Source organism: Lissotriton vulgaris, chromosome 9 (genome assembly GCF_964263255.1).
Source record: "Lissotriton vulgaris chromosome 9, aLisVul1.2, whole genome shotgun sequence".
Lineage (NCBI taxonomy): Eukaryota > Metazoa > Chordata > Amphibia > Caudata > Salamandridae > Lissotriton > Lissotriton vulgaris.
Genome location: NC_141697.1, coordinates 568,475,718 through 568,492,994, shown reverse-complemented (window position 1 = coordinate 568,492,994; position 17,277 = coordinate 568,475,718). Strand labels below are relative to the sequence as shown.

General features: G+C 46.9%; 1 protein-coding gene across 1 annotated transcript in view; it reads right to left on the bottom strand.

Annotated features, from left to right (window-relative positions):
- The window catches only part of WDR74 (WD repeat domain 74), a 74,763-nt gene extending 59,321 nt beyond the window's left edge, over positions 1 to 15,442 (bottom strand). Inside the window, exon 1 of the mRNA XM_086938115.1 lies at positions 15,311 to 15,442. Within this exon, the coding sequence (XP_086794241.1) occupies positions 15,311 to 15,371 (61 nt within the window). The 5' untranslated portion in view covers positions 15,372 to 15,442. The remainder of the gene's footprint in view (positions 1 to 15,310) is intronic.
- Between the last annotated feature and the right edge of the window lie 1,835 nt (positions 15,443 to 17,277).

Sequence of the window (17,277 nt, the reverse complement as noted above, 5' to 3'; positions counted from 1 at the left end):
GCACCACACAGCATCCTTCCCTACCCGTCACACGGCCCCTGTGGTAACCCTGGGAGGAGGCTGCGCTCCGCTCAGTGCTGGAAGACCGGCTGGCTGGGGGACAGCTGACCGGGCCCTCGGTCGGCTCAAGCACCGCCCCCGGCCGACCAGAGGCCACTTGGTGCCATGCATTACAGGTGAGAAGGGGCTCTGTGTGCGTCCAAGGGCCTTATGTAGCGCCTTGACGCACTTAAATACACTGTAAGCAGGGTGTTTGGTTTTGGATGTCAGATATGCTGCCCTGAGTTTGGGACGGAGGATAACTCCCGACATCCCCGCGAGCGTATTTGTTGTGGAGATGGGTGGTGCACCGGCTGCACGAAACTACCGGCTGCAGTGCTCCCCCTAGGTTATGCGCTGGGCGGACTCAGCCTTTCATCTTTCCGTGATGGGTATTCTGGTTTAGAATAACATCCAACGATTAAGCTGCTCAGCATGAATGTTTCCGCTAATTTAAAGCATCTTATTCAAGGGTAGAGGGTACGGTTGTGGTAGGTGTCCTGGGCGCACACCGGTGGTGAAAGGTGGTAGGTGTCCTGGACGCACAACGGTGGTGGTAAGTGTCCTGGGCGCACTGTGGGAGGGGAGGTGGAAATGGGCTCGGAAGCAGTTTTCAAGGCCTCCCAACCCAACCCCGTTACACGCACAAAGGTGGTGATGGGTGTTTTGGTGCACGCGGGCCTGGGCGCACAAGGACTGGGCATGGATTGTCCAATCGTCTGGGTCCCACAGCAGTGTAACAGATATGCAGCTGTTGATTTACAGGCATGCATGTGGGATCCCAGTAAGGGCTGCTTCTAGGCGCGTGCATCTCTTCTGTTAATTCTAAACTCAGAATAACAAGGTTAAGAAACTTTAACACAGAAAACCTGAAACTCCCAAACCCCGTTACCAGCGCACTGGGCTTTGTCTATGTGTTGAGCTCAGTCTGACTGTAAATCTCTCATGCAACACGCGTTATTCTTTCTGATAATATGATTTTTTCAAACACAACGTTCTTTCTTTAGTCCACCCTTCTGTAAATAAAACATGTTTTTGAGAATAAGAAAGTGGTAAGTTACATAGGAAAAAAAAACAACGAATACATCCTGACCTGGAATAAAGAACAAAATAAACAATAGAAATACGCACATACTCACCACGTACACACACACCCCAATCACAACAAGTCGACGGGGGAGGTCTGAAAAAAAGCACATTGCTAGTTTTGTTTTACTCGACGCCCGTTCGTGCATGCTCACCTCAGTCAGTACCCGTGTGTTTGTCCGGCTGTATAACCGGGTATCTTTCTGTGTGCACATGGGTATGCGGGATTTCATGTATGTTTTTCTACTATGGAGTGCTGGAAAGGGAAACAGTACCCCGAGAACCAACAAAAATGGGTGAAGACACGAGGGGCGGAGTCATAAACAACAAGGTTTGACCCTTAAGGTATACTTTTTTTTTTTACTCGCTGGAAACAAACTGGCAACAAGTTTGTGACCCGGGCGCTGCAGAGGCAGTGTCAGAGGCACAGACCAATACGGGCATTTCACCGGAATCTGCCTAAAATAAGAACCAGGGGGAGACCGGAAGTCCCGGCTTCGATGTCCAGTGGTGGGGGGCTGAAAAGAGGAGTAGGCTGGGAGAGGCGATGTCAGCAGCCTCTGGGTGTGCGCAGCCTGTCTTTTCCAGCGGTGGGGGCTCTGCGGGTGAAGATGGGTGCCCAGGTACTGCGGGGCGTTCTAGGCAGCTGGGCGACGTCAGCAGCATCTGGGGCTCGAGGAGCACAACGAGGGGGGGGGGGGGGGCGGGTGGGCGGGCAGCACAACCTTCCTCCAGCAGCGGTCGGGGGAAATGGCAAATGAAAAGCGCCGGCAAAAAAAATAAAAAAAATAAACGCCCACCTACGAATGACGATGAAAGAGGGGCAGGACTTAAAAAAGAGGCAGAAACGCCCACGGATCGCATCAAGGCGGGGAAAATAGTAATTGACACACCTCTCTTCCAATGGCTAGCCTCCATTTACGAAGCTAGCCAATGGAAGAGAGAGGCGGTATGAAGTCCCACACTGTTGAAATCATTAAATCTTCGGCTCCGCCCCCCCCGCTTCGCTGTGGGACGGTAGCCTCGACCTAAAAAGAAAAGTGTACGCTAATGTCACAGGGGCAGTCTAATTAAGCATAACCAGGCCACGAAAAATCATAAAAATGTTACTAGACCTGCGGGTCTAATGACTTAAATAATCTACTTGACCTACTTGCAATGCTCTTGACCCATAAACTGGTTTCAAATTATGCGATTGTGGGCAAATATTTTAATTAATTAAGCCGCCATTTTCTTCAACATCACATATGTGAGTGCCTTCAAATGTGCCAGTTCAGCATGGGTACTGTACAAAAAACACTTTTGTTTGATTTATATAATACAAATCTAGTCACATATAAGATACACATGACCCCTCTTAGTTCATTAACAGCATTGTCATCAGGGCAGGGGCAGGAATGTTTCTCAAATCACATTTAAAAACTATCACCTTTAATAAATACTTAGCTAAAGCATGAAGTGGTAGCACACATTTGTAATCAGTAGATTTTACATTGAAGTGGCCACAAACTTTCCCACTGACATGGGACTTTACTGATAAAACTATACAGTGTACAAAAGATGTTTGGAAATAGAGTTTCTGCAAATGTGTGTCATTCACATATTACTAAGTGAAGTGTTCTGGTTTGTTTGGCTCCGATTTAACTCTTTGTTTGCATCACACTCATTAATTACAAAAAAATGTGCTTTTGTAATTCCCAATATATTTTTCAATATTTGTAATTTTAATTTACAGGCTATTTATATAAATGTTAAGAGTTAGAGAAAAATAACTGACATCTTCAGACAGCTCCCTTGACAAAAACATCTAACTATAGTAATGCTAATGTTACTATAATTAATTTATAAAGCGCACGTATACCCAGCGGTGTCTTGGCGCTGAGGACAATAGTGGACCTGCTTGGACATCTAGTTCTGAAACAGCCAGGTTTTAGGAGAGCGAAAAATAAAACTCATTTTCCAGGAAGCAATTAGTTAAAAGAAAAGCTGACATTTGATCTCTTTCCTTAAACAGACAGCAAATGTGTCAAGAAAAAAGCAAGATTTAATGGCATCTTTATTGCTCGTTCACTTTCTGAATGAACAGAACACCTGTTCCTTTCCAGACCAAGCTTACTCACCAGATGGGACTAGTAGGTGCTAAAAATAGCTTGACCTGATAAACTTTTACTGGGCGAGTAAATTTTATGAGGTCTGTTAATGATCAAACAAAAGCAGGCATTTATGAAGAGCGGAAGCTGGAGTCAATGGAAAATATGGGCAGTAATTGAAGCCCCTTTCCAGATACAGCATGCCTAGCAGAGCAGCGCATGTGCTGCCTAGGCCCGACCTGAAAAAGTGATATGACTTGCCCAGCACTGGCCGCGTGATAGTGCTTTTTTTACCGGTCTGCTCTCCACCAGTTTACCCGCCTCCTCATTTACCACCTGTAGGGATGTGGGTTTCTGTTGCAGTAAACTCCCCTCTCCCCACCCCCTCCCCCCCACACACACTTTTTGCCTGATAACTGGTGCACTTTTCCTTGGTGTGCCCTGGGTCCCTGCCAATCAGGTTCCTAGGGCCTGTATTCTTTCCCCAAAAACCATCCCAATTGGCATCTATGGCCCCAGGTCAGCCCCTGGTACATGGTACCCAGGGCATAGTGACCAGAGAAGGCCCATAAGGGCTGCAACACTTATTGTGCCACCCTTAGGGGCCCTGTACCCTGACACACACACACACACACACACTGCCTTTGCAGGCTGAGTGTCTTGGTGCAGAACAAACCACAGAGTCGACATGGCACACATCCCTGTGTGCCATGCCCACAACGCACTGCCCTGGCATACTTCAGTCACACCTCTAGCTGGGTGCCCTATGCCAGTGGTGTGGGTACAAGGACATGAGCCCTGTGCCCCTACACTACCCAGGTCCATTCCTGGGCACTGTAAGTGCAGTGCTGCCATTAAGAGTATATGGTGCTGGGAGGTCGTCAACATGAACTCCCCAGCACCATAATGGCTACACCGAAGACTGAGAAGTTTGGTATCAAAATTCTCAGCTCATTAAACCCACACTGATGCCAGTGTGGGATTTAATGTAAAGTGCACGCCAGAGGGCAACTTAGAGTTGCCCCCTGAAACTAACCAACAACCTGTGTCCAGACTGAGAGGCTGCCTAGGCTGCCACCCAGCAGACATGTTACTGGACCCCTGGGTAGAGAGCCCTCTACTCGCTTGGGCCTGCAACAATGCACATCCTGGGACGAGGTGCTAGGTATCCTCCACCAAGATGGGCAGGGGGAGCTTCAAAGGCATGCCGCCTTTGTGAGCTTCTCCAGGCCATAGCTGTACTCAGCAACTGGCTCTCACCGGTTCTGACCCCCCACTCTGGCGGGAAGACAGGGGGGGAAAACGGGTGTGCCAGTGTTGGCCGCACCTGAAGAATCTCCGTCCCAGAGTCTGCAGCCTTTAATCCAAAATCAAGCTTTCTCATTATAATACATTGGGCACCCGACGGCCCAAAAGCACCCTGTACCCAGCTGCCCGAGTGCCACTGGGAGTGCAGCATCTATACTATCCTACTTCCCTACTTGCCCTTTGTAAATGACCAACAGCTCAGCTCCCACAGCCGCGTGGCCTGCCTGCTGGCAGCCACCAACCAAAGGCCAATATCCTCCATAGGATAACATTGGGCCTACTCACTCTTGCTCCCGGCTGCCCCAGTGCTGCTGAGGGTGCAACAACAGTACTTACCTGAACCTGGGAGACCCCGAGTCTACCCCCAGAACCTTAACTCTGCCAGCCGAGTACTTACCCAAAGACCGATAACTTGATTTTCTCTATAGGGTAACACTGGCTAGATTTCACTCAGAATTTCTTCTAAGTGTTGAGTTTTGCAACTTTGAAATATTCCTTAAAAATCATTCAAACATCAAAAACGAAATTACTCACCAGTGATCAGGAGAGATCCTAGTGCTGGATCTTTGTGCCCAGCACTGACCCTCAAAAGTAATTATAACTGTGATTCACTGTTTTCCTCCATAGGAATACATTGACTGGTTTTTGCGAGAATTTTTCCGTGTCAATTTTCAAAACTTACAAATATTTCTTAAAAATCGCCTGTGTAACAAAAATAATTTCTTTCCACTGTTTACAGGAAATACACCAGTGCTTGAATACAGGATTTGGCCCAGAGTAAGAAAAACATTTGTAAAGTGATTTTTTTCCATTTACTGAAAACTTCCCATTTAGCTCATTGTTATTTTGTGTTTAACTTGTGTTGCATATTGCAACAACTGTAATGATAGCATTCTAAAGTCTATTGCTCTTTGAAAGTATTCAATTGCAACATCTCATTCGGAGAAAGTATTTATGATACCTACTGTGGTTCTAAAATAAAGTAACTATATATTTTTATATATAAAACAATTAGCCTAGAGTTCAGTTCTTGAGTGTGTGAGACCATTTGCTGACTGAGTGTGTACAACAAATGCTTTACACTGTCCTCTGATACTGCCTTACTGCTCTACCAAGCTACCACTTTAGAGAGTAAGGTTATATCTAACTTTAGCCTCTGCCACACCTCTGGGGACTGTGGACTCTGTGCACACCGTACCTTACTTTGGTCAAGTATATACAGCCACTTTCTTACTCGACACCCACCCGCCTTCCCATTCACCACCCCCACTCACTACACTGACAAAGCAAGTAGCTCACCCATAGGCTGTTCTTCTCTTTTAATCTGCTTAGAGGCAGTTTAACTAGCCTCAATTCTGTTGTATGATTTTTGAATTACCTGACACTTTTCCCTTCTTTGTCTTATTCTTGACTAAAGAGATTTGGCGATTGTGCAGCGTACATAACATCAGGGAAAGATGTGCAAACATCTTCAACCACTGAATCCCACACTGGATCTTGTACGGAGTACTCTGAAGCTTGCTCAATAAAACTGGGGAAGACGCTTCATGCGCAGACAAACGTTTGCCCAAAATTTGTGTGCAGAGGCCACTTTGTTAGAACTGAGAGAACTATGGATGTTAACATTTCAAGATTGTGAGTTTGCAAGCGAGTTGCTTCGTCTTAAGTTTTATCAGAGGCCAGTATGTTTTGAATCGTCACCATCAAGACCAAAATGGGAGGATCAAAAACTTCAGGTTAAAGAATGGGGAAAATATGTTATGGATACATGTCCTCGTGCATCTCAGATAGCCCATAATTCAGTGAAGGCAGCATAGACCTGGAGTTAAGACCAAATGATGACCATTCCGGAATTTCTTCAGCTGGAACTTTTTTTTGCTGGGATAGATTAAGTTCATCATTGCCAAAACTAAGACGAGGTTGGGACATTGGTATTCACTAGATGTTTCAATATCATCCCAACTTTTGGTTCCTCGTTTCAGACTTCATTTGGAGTTACCCAAGCCCCCAGTGTCTGTGCGTACTCTGTACCGCCGACAGTCGTTAGGGTCATAGTTATGGGAGGATTACATCCACAAGGGCCACAAAAGTTATCTAGAATAGTTGTCTCTTCGCTTTATTTTAGATTTTGTGTCATTAACCTAGAAGAATTAAGCAGATTGTTATCTGAAAAAGTCTGGAAAATCTGCATTGGATCTTTGGTCAAAACATGATATTCGATTACCATATATCACAGGGGTATTTCCATGAAAAGAAGACACATTCATAATTGGAAATTTGAGAGAAGAGAATAAAGACCTGGGGCTCACAGAGTAGAAGAGGTAGGGCCCTATGCCCCCTGCTTCTGATTCACAACACCGGCCCACCTGATTTGGAAGCAATGGAAGCACAGTAACACTTCAGGACATGTACTCCCAACAATATGAATTACAGTGCTCATGAAAAGACAGGAAGTAGCCATTAAAAACAAATGTTCCTATCAAAATGAACATCAATGTGCGATATGTCAGGATGACTTGTGGAGTAACCTAAATTTGTTGACCATGGGTCACAGAAAACTAATTAGCAAAGGCCTGATATGTAACGGACTCCAAGATAAAGAATGTAATGACTAGGAAGAGGTTAACTAAAGAAACCACGATGGTTCAGCCACAAGAACACTAGGCAGAGAGATATAAAGGAACACAAAACTGTGCTAAAGCCAACACAATTTCCATAATACTAGATTAGCTCTCCCAATAAAGCATAGCACAGGTTCAATTCCATTTCCCATGTTGGAACCCCAAGCTGCACTGTTGCCAACTTCACTTGCAGGTGTCCAAGTTCGACTTTCAGAACGGCAGGGCAGAACAACAACAGGATCCATATCCACACCATTAAATCCATACAGTCCAGCCACAACAATGCCAGATGGTCTAAACCAACAGATTAAAATCCAAACATGAACTCCTCTTTTTGACAGACCTAGTTGATTTGAACTACATATATGACATTCCAAAAGCTGCAGATTTCCTAATTTCCAAATGCTGGCGGCCAGCCAAACAAATGACAAACCGCAATTGACTGCAAAGCAGCAGGAGAGCGAGTCCTCCGCAGGTTAGCAGGTCCGAAGTAGGTCAGTGGTACAAGTGCCAAAAAGTGCAAAACTACAAGATTGCCTAAGTGATGAAGGAGCAAGTGATGCAACAATGAAAAGGCTGGAGGACACGAAAGCAACAGCCACTTTCGCAGCCTCAACTTGTCAGAACTCATCTGTAGGTGACAGCATACAACATGGCAGGAATTACTTCAAAACAGGATTAGATGTGCCATACAATTCTCAAACTATGCCAGCTATTATTATTATTATTATTATGGAGGTTTGTAAAGCGCTTGGTTACGCGCCCCGGCGTGTCCCCGCGCTAGGTGAGAGTAAGAGATGGGCAGAACAGGGAGGTTACATCAGTACTGACCGGAACAGGTGAGTTTTGAGAGCTCTGCGGAACTTGGCCTCAGAAGGTTCGAGACGCAGCTCCATCAGAAGCATATTCCAGCTCTTGGCTGCAAGGAGCCTAAAAGATCTGCCCTCCATACGAGCTTTGTGAATTTTGGGGACAGCTACCAGTCCGGTGCCAGAGGATCTGAGCATCCACTCAAGTCTATAAGGAGTGATAAGGCTATGCAGGGAATCGGGCGCCCTGCCCCCGATGATGCGGTGACACATGCATAGCGCTTTAAAGGTGATCCTTTCTCTGACAGGAAGCCAGTGGAGGGCCTTCAGGGCAGCTTTACAGGTCGTTCTCCTCGGAAGCCTCAGTACCAGCCGGGCTGTGGCGTTCTGTAGTACCTGGAGACGATAAAGGCTTCTAACTGTGGTTCCCAGATAGAGGAGGTTGGAGTAGTCGAGTCACGATGTGACCAGGGCATGTACCAGAGTCTGCCTGGCAACAACGGGGAGTAGGTCCAGGATCTTCCACAGACTTTCGAGTATACCGAAGCACATCCCAACCACATGATCAATCTGGGGAGTAAACGATAGGTCTGAGTCAAACATCACCCCAAGGTTTTTGGCCTGCCGACAGGGCCCTGGAGTGGAGCCCAGGCATGCCGAGGACCACACATCTGGACCACCTCCCACCGCGAGCACTTCAGTTTTGGTCCCATTCAGCTTCAGGCAGTTGTTAGACATCCAGGATGCAAGCTCCTGCATGCAAGCACTGAAGCTGGATGCCGCAACATCAGGTGTCCGTGACAGCGAGATGACCAGCTGTGTGTCATCGGCATATGACACTAGTTGGATGCCATGGCTTTCCACAATATTGGCTACGGGGGAAGCATATAGGTTGAACAGGGTAGGGCTCAGGGCAGAGCCCTGAGGAACCCCTTGATCAAGATTGAACATACAAGAGTAGTGTTCTCCCTGTCTAACCTGAAAGCCCCTATCAGTCAGAAAAGATTGGATCCACCTCAGCGCTGACCCTGTGACTCCAGCCTTGTTCAGACACTGTAGCAAGGTAAAATGTGCTACAGTGTCGAAAGCTGCACTTAGGTCAAGTAGAATGAGGGCCATCGTCTGTCCCTCATCTACCCCTTGCCTGATGGTCTCAGTGGCCATAAGCAGCGCAGACTCCGTGGAGTGGCATGAGCGAAAGCCAAACTGAGTTGGATGGAGCAGATTGGCTTTCTCCACATATGCCATTAGCTGAAGATTAGCCACTTTTTCTGCCACTTTGGCCAGGTAGGGAAGGAGTGAGATAGGACGAAGATTATCCAGCCTGTCCCAGCTTAGATTAGGCTTTTTTTGAAGCGGGAGTACTACAGCCTGCTTCCAGCTTTTAGGTACTGTATTGGATCTAAACGATCGGTCCAAAACATCCCTAATATAAGGCTCAAGGATCTCGATACTCCCGGCAAGAAGTTTTGGTGATGCCGGATCACGAGGAGATCCTGACTTGATGGAGACCGTCAGGGGATGGGGTGAGAAAGTTCTCCAGCCTATTGACACCCACATCCTCTACTTTACTCTCTCTGAACTCTGATCCCCTTCTCTTACCTCCTGAAAAAGTGGAGTAGATGGTAGCCACCTTTTCAGAAAAAAAAAGCAGCGATGCGGTTACATGATTCCTCTGGGACACTGGACGGGTCAACAGACGAGCAATAGATAGAGATTTCTTTATAAATTTTAAATAGCTCCTTGGTAGAATTTTTAGCTTCCCCTATCCTGCCTGAAAAATAGGTTGTTTTGGCACGCCTGATCAAGCTATGATAGTCTCTCCGTTTATCTTTATACTTCTGTTTTGCTTGATCAAGATAGGCCACCCTCCACTGTCTTTCGGGTTGTTTACATTCCGCTTTAGCTTGGCGAAGCTCATCGCTGAACCAGGGAGCGGATTTCTGGGGTCTACTGCAGGGATTTTTATGACAAAGAGGGGCTATGTCATCTAAAGCATTATTGATGCGACCTTCCAGTCTATCTGATGTAGTATCAGCATCCTCACCTCCCGGTCTGCCACCTTTAATCAGCGCAGTATCGAACTTGGCTTTGGAAAAAGCAGTCCATTTACGGCTCGAGTTTTCAAATTAGTTCGCTTTTGGATATTGCTAGCAGTGACATTTATTACAAAAGGCACTAAGAAGTGGTCGGAAAAGGGAATTAGGACGGGGGCCTTAACTTCAATGTCATCCCAGTTGAAAAAGATAGGGTCCAACAAGTGGCCCTTTTGATGGGTAGGGGCCTTGGATCTGATATGTAATTGGAGGGATTGTAGTTCCTGACAAAAGTCAGTGACTCCTTTGTCCAGTGGGTCATCCAAATGGATGTTTAGGTCGCCTAATAGCAGAAACTTATCCCTACGCAGGGCTGTTTCCGTAATACCTTCAGTTAGGCTGGTAGTAAAGCGGGTAAATGGACCTGGAGAGCGGTAGACCAAGAAGCCCTTCACCGTATTACCAGCGTTGACCTTAATGGAAAAGGCTCCCGTCTCACTGTCAGCGATGGCGAGTGGTTCAAGTTGACAACATAGTGGCAGCTTAGATATTATTGCTATCCCACCACCTCTACCCACGGCTCTGTCCAGTCTTACCATAGTATAGCCGGCCGGGAGAGAAGCAACTACATCCGGCTCTGAGTTGGAGTCAAGCCAAGTCTCAGTGAGGAACAAGAGGTCGAGTTTCATATCTGTGAGCAGATCGTATATATCCAGATTATGCTTCCGCATAGATCTGGTATTAAGTAGCCCACATATGAGCCTAGTGTCCTCAGCCTTATGCGTAGCTCTAGTGTGCCAGTTATACTGACACTCTTTGCAGCTGTTAGCTTCTTCCGCTTTCAGGTTATGGAGACAGGCTTTAGAGAATGTGGGACAGAGTGCACGAAGTTGTAGCGCGCTCCACCGTATTACTGACCCATTTCGTCCAGGAGTTGTGGCCCCAGTCCCCGGCCGGCCGCAGACGGGCTTGCCTTTGGCGCGCCTTCGGCACGCCCGCTGTGCGGGCGAGTCACCATCACCTGATGTAGGAAGTCGAGGAAGTGACGCAGCAAGGGGGAGGAGTCGCGTCCCTCCATTCAATCGGCACAAAATCTCTATGACGGACCGGGAACCGAATCAGGTGGGTACCAAGTGCAGACCAAAGGGTTTACATCAGCACACAAATTCACCCCCCATTAGATGTATTTTAAAAATAGAATAGCACTGATGCGCTACACAGAGTAAAAGATAGTTACGCTGGACGGTTTTTCAGACAACCGCACTAGCGCCAGACTCTCAATGAAAAATGCTCCACCCGCTGTCAGCGCCGGCTCACACTGCTCACACCAGCGCGGCAGAAGTAACAGGCGCCTATGTAGGCAGCAAGGGGGAGGAGTCGCGTCTCTCCGTTCAATCGGCACAAAATCGCCGTGACGGACCGGGGACCGAATCAGGTGGGTACCAAGTGCAGACCAAAGTGTTTACATCAGCACACAAATTCACCCCCCATTAGATGTATTTTAAAAATAGAATAGCACCGAGGCGCTACACAGAGTAAAAGATAGTTACGCTGGACGGTTTTTCAGTCAACCGCACTAGCGCCAGACTCTCAATTAAAAATGCTCCACACGCTGTCAGCGCCGGCTCACACTGCTCATACCTACGTGCTGCTGTAGTGCAAGACTGACAACCATGATTCAACACATCACCATGATCATCACATACACATTCTGCAAAGTATGGTTCTCGCTGTTGTACCTTCAGAACATGCTGCACTATGATTCTTCGATTGGTAACAGAAGTTGATAAACGTGCTTGCGCTGCTAAGTATGCATTGAAAAATGAAAGCGTTTGGGCTGGGCTCAATATATCAAGGACTTTGCCACAGTAAGCTCCCCATTCCGGGAACTAACAATGCAGGGTCAGAAATTTCTCTGGACTGTCAAATGGGACAGGGCATTTGAAGCAATCAGACAAGCAGTCGACCACCTCGCCTACTTCAACCCTTCGCTATGCACCGAGCTCACTATTGACACCAGCCCGTTGGAGTTAGAAGCCATTCTAGCACAACACACACCAGGAAGACTTGCCCAGGTATATTGTTGTGTATGCAAGTAAGAGCCTATTGAACATAGAACAGCATACTCACAACCAGAGAAAAAAAAAGCTTAGAAGTAGTATGGGCAACCATTTGACGGACCACCAGGCACTAGTAACAATATACAGGAACCCCAACCCAAAAATTCCGCCATGCTTTGAGAGGTGGGGAATACGCCTTATGGACTATGATTTTAAGATTGTTCATAAACCTGGAAAGGAACACAACCCCACTGACTACATGTCACGGCAACCCTTACCACGGGCACCAGAGAACACGTACATTCCGGAAGAGTACCTAAACTTTACGTTACGACAAAACACCCCTGCTTCAATAACACTTGAAGAACTGGAGCAAGAGACAACAGGAGGCGCAACACTACAAACAGTCAAAAAAACAAAGGGGGAGACCTAAACAACAGCAGCCCCATGGGCGAAGGAGTAATATGGGAGAAAATGCTAGCATTGAAACACATATAAGAAGAACTGTTGGAAACAGAAAGAGGAGTTCTACTTCGAGGAACATAGATAATAACAACAAAAACTCTACTGCGGCAGCCGGTGAATCTAGCACATGAGCCCCACAAGGGCATAGTGGCAGCAAAAAGGATGCTACGGGAAAAAAGTATGGTTCCCGGGTCTGGATCGTCTGGTGGAAAACCCAATAATGAGCTGTCACCCATGCCAAATAACAGAAAGGGCAGCAAAGCCAGAACAACTACATATGTCCCACCTCCACTGGGCAGTGTGGACGACATTGGCAGCTGATTTCTATGGTCCACTGGAAACTGGCAACTACTTGCTAGTAGTGATTGATGAATACTCCAGGTTCCCCACAGTCCGACAAGTGTTGTCAGCCAAAGCTACCTTGCCGATATTTTATGACATATTTGAAGCGTGGGGCTCCCCACAAAGAATGGAGACTGACAATGGGCCACCATTCTCAGGGGAGGAGTTTCGCAGATTCATTGCGTACCTGGGCATACATCACAGGAAAATAACTCCTCTGTGGCCACAAACAAACGGCATGGTGGAAAGATTCATGGGAAACATCAAGAAAGCAGTTGAATGTGCAGAACTTGCGCAGATTACAGTGGGATGGGCACTGTGCCAAATACTGAGAGCCTACCGAAACACCCCACACAGTTCCACAGGACGATGCCGAGCAGAACTGATGTTGAGAAGAACAAGCAGGACAAGATTGCTCCAGCTGGAGGCAAAAGCGCCACCCAAACACAGCAGCATCGCTGAAAGAGATAAAGAAGCAAAAGGGAAAATGAAACAGTATGCAGACGCACAGCGACATGCCACACCATCCAAGCTGAAGCAAGGAGATTCAGTGTTGGTGCGTCAATGGCAAGCAAGTAAGTCGGACAGTCCTTTCTCAAGTTAACTGATAACAATAATAACAGGGAGGGGCCAATGATAACTGCTGCAGAAGGCCCCTACCGGATCACCAGAAACAGCTCACATTTCAAGGGACTAGGGAAATCAGATGAGGAAGAAGAAGACAGCGCCTAAGAGCAACATCTGTCAAAGAGGAAGCGATGGACATCATGGAAGGGACACCACACAGCAGTGAGCGACAAGACAAGGTTGAAGAGATACAGAAAGAGGAAACCGAAATGCCTTGCCCAAAGAGAGCGAGCAGAAAGGCAAAGAGACTTATCGAGGAACTATAGTGACGAGGGAAAGCAAGCAACAATCACCAGCAGCAAAGAAAACAAGGACGATCAGAGTGTAGCAGGACAACGATGACAGTCTTTTCTTCTGTTCCGTCGGTGTTTTTCTTTTCTCTCTCTATTCTTTTTCTTTTCTTTTCCACAAAAGGGGGAAGATGTCGTACCACGGTGCAGAGGGTACTAGGACACTGCACAAGAATGAAGGGAGGGGCCAGCCACGGGCACCACTTGCGATCAGGGAAGGGGGACGGGGAAGTATTGGGAGACCAGGGAAGAGCGAGGACGTGCCTACGAGCCGAAGAATAACAATAAACGAAGCGCAGATCCCTACCTGTGTCCTTGTGTGGTCTCTGGGATCCGGGGCAGACGCAGGACACGACACATTCTTGCCCAAGATCACACCATTGACAAGAATCAATCAATGAACACACTGACATGGCCAGTACCTTCAGTGCACCAACCATTCCAATAAAAAGAGTTGTCTCTGGCAATGCATTGGGTGTGACTCACAAGTATACTAACCACATGTATAATCAAATGCTATTCCACCAGAGCTGAGCTACCTAATCTTGGACGCTTACTCCACTGCCTCATCATTCCGCTGTAAACGTAAATTCATTGAAATATACGGACCAGTAGCACCTTTCGTCTGCTTCCATTCTGCTTGTCAAAACGGATGATGGCTTCTTTTCCCGCTACAGTTGCCTCTACAGAGGCTGCTGCTGATGAAGACACTGTGCTAACAGGAAAACATCACACCCTTTGCTCCTAGTCCTTAACACTTGCTCCCTGCCCTTTGGACACTGAAGCACAGTATTTACTCTGTTAAACTGATATGATCTTGCCATGCCCTCCTTCCTCACTGGGTGCATCCTACCCAGCAGCCAGATCTGACACCACTAGCAGGTGGATCGGGGAGTGGGCGATCCTACACCACTCATCCATGCTCACAGGCAGGATCTCACTCCATCCATATGCAGCCCTCCTCCTCGGTCAGGAACAGGTCCTGCTACAAGTCAACGTGGGGTCTTTAACAACATGTCACCAAAAAGTAGTAGTTGACGGGCATTGAATAGTCAGACAGGTCCTGTGAAGGAAGGCTGCATGCATTCTCCCTCTAACTTGAATCCACTTCCAAGCATCATCCAGCACACAAATGCAATGAATCATCAGTTTCTTACCGCCTCCACACTAAACATTCTACAACTTGCCCATGTTGCCGCAGCTACACCACGTCACTACGCATAGTTTATCTGTAACCTTCACCCAATCGCACTTACCAAAGTTCTAGTGACCAATGAAACAAAGTTCAATATTATAACCAATTTGCAGGACAGCTATCGACCAAGTGTGATGGCGTTAATTAAATAACTGACTAACAACTAAAACAGAGTTCACCTAAAAACATGCTTCAAACCCAGGTCAGTTGGTGTAAGCTCTATACAAATGCAATTACAATAGTTGAACTGTGCAAACACCTTCTGTGTGCATTCCGAGCACGGGATTGGCCGCAGTCACAACATACATCGGTAATGATGTAACTAACTACTACTCCTCTTACCCTTTAAGATGCCGGTCTCGGTTCCTACCCACACGTGGTTCCATCGCGCCGGATCCGCCATCCTATTCCGCTCACGGTACGACTACAATCTGGTCAGTAACGCTTCCGGGTTGCGTACGTCATTTCCGCCACGGAGTCATGCTTTGTAGAACGCATGTGCAGCTGCTCTCGTACTATGTACTACTGTCAGTTCAAGGTAACCTACTTCCTTAGATTCGGGTTTCGTTATCGTACGCATTCATCTCTACTGCTGTAGACCCCGTTTCCTCGACGCTGACTGCATTGCTACTCCAGCGCCACCTCTTCACGTACAGAATTATTTCCCACAAAATTGAACACTTTAAAAAATACGCCAGACCCGCACAATACATTTAACCAACAATACCTAAAGAATAATACATGAAATGGGGCAGTTATAAGTGTTATACTGGAGATTCGAAAACGTGAAACGGATAATGTTTAAGTTGATATCAGGTAACAATATAAATTGAGAACATGTCACATAAAATCTTTATTGCGCGGTTACTAACTTAAACACGCATTGGCATTAGGGTGACCAACTGGCATTGGTGCAAATTCAGGACGGTGAGTGTAAAAATTCAGGACAAAGGGTCAAAATTCAGAACACATTTCAGAACAGGAGGTGAAAATTCTGGACAATTGAATAGGTTTTACAGACACATCATAGGTCGCGCAATAGTATATAAGTAAGCCCAGCCATATCCAAACATATTCAACCATTTGCAAACCTATCCATCATAAATCCTTCCATCTATCATTTCGCTCATCCATCCTTTCATCCATCCATTATCCATCCACCCTTTCACCCTATGCATCTGTACACTCATCCATCCACTCTTCTACCCATCCATCCATTCACTCATCCATCCAGCCATTTACCCTTTCACCCATCCATCCACCCACTCACTCATCCTTCCTTAATCCACCCTTTCAGTCATCCATCCATCCTCCCTTTCTCTCTCCATCGACCCTTTCACTTAGCAATCCTTCCTTCCATCCATCCACCCATCCATCTACTCATCCACTCATGAATCCACCCATTGACCCTATCACTCATCCATCCTTTCTCTCATCTATTTATCCTTTCACTCCTTCACTCATCTATTCATCCTTTTTCCATCTACCCTCCCTTTCACTCACTCATCCTTACATCCACCCTTTCACTCATCCGTCCATTCATTCACCCTTGCACTTATCAATTCATCAATCCATCCATCATTTCACTCATCCATCCACCCACTGACTCATCATCCACCTTTTCACTCATCCATCCTTTCACTCATCCATCCACCCTTTTACCCATCCAGCTACCCTTCCACCCATACATCCAGCTATTTACCTTTTCTCTCTTCCATCTTTCCACTCACTCATCAATCCATCCATCCTCTCTCATTATCTTTCAATTCAATCTTTCATTCATTCAACCTTTCACTAATTCCTCCAGCCATCCACCCATCCCTTCACTTACTCACTCGCCCACCTTTCTATATTAATTTTGAGCTGAGCCTTTTTGAGAAGAGGCCCATCAAGAACTTCACCTTTGCTGCAGCAGCCATTCCAGGACTGGGACAGAAGCCACCCAGGGCAGAGACAGGATCCACCACAGGGGGGGGGGACAGGAGCCATCACAGGCGGGGGGGGACAGAAGCCACCACATGGGGGGACAAGAGTCATTACTGGAGGGGGAACAGGATCCACCAGGGTGGGCACAGGGGTGGGCATGCAGTATTTTAGTATCATCTTGGTCTCTTCCAGGGTGGGGTAGGGCTCCTCACCCCCTCCTGGACAAGACAACGAGAAGACAGGCTCTTTCCAAAATGTTAGTTTTGCCATCCCCACTGTGATGTACAGTACTTAAAGGAGATACTCCAAGAGAACTGATTTAACTGATTGTCCTCCATACTTTGTTAATCAGTGTGGGTGCGATTGTGCCATTTCTTTATTTT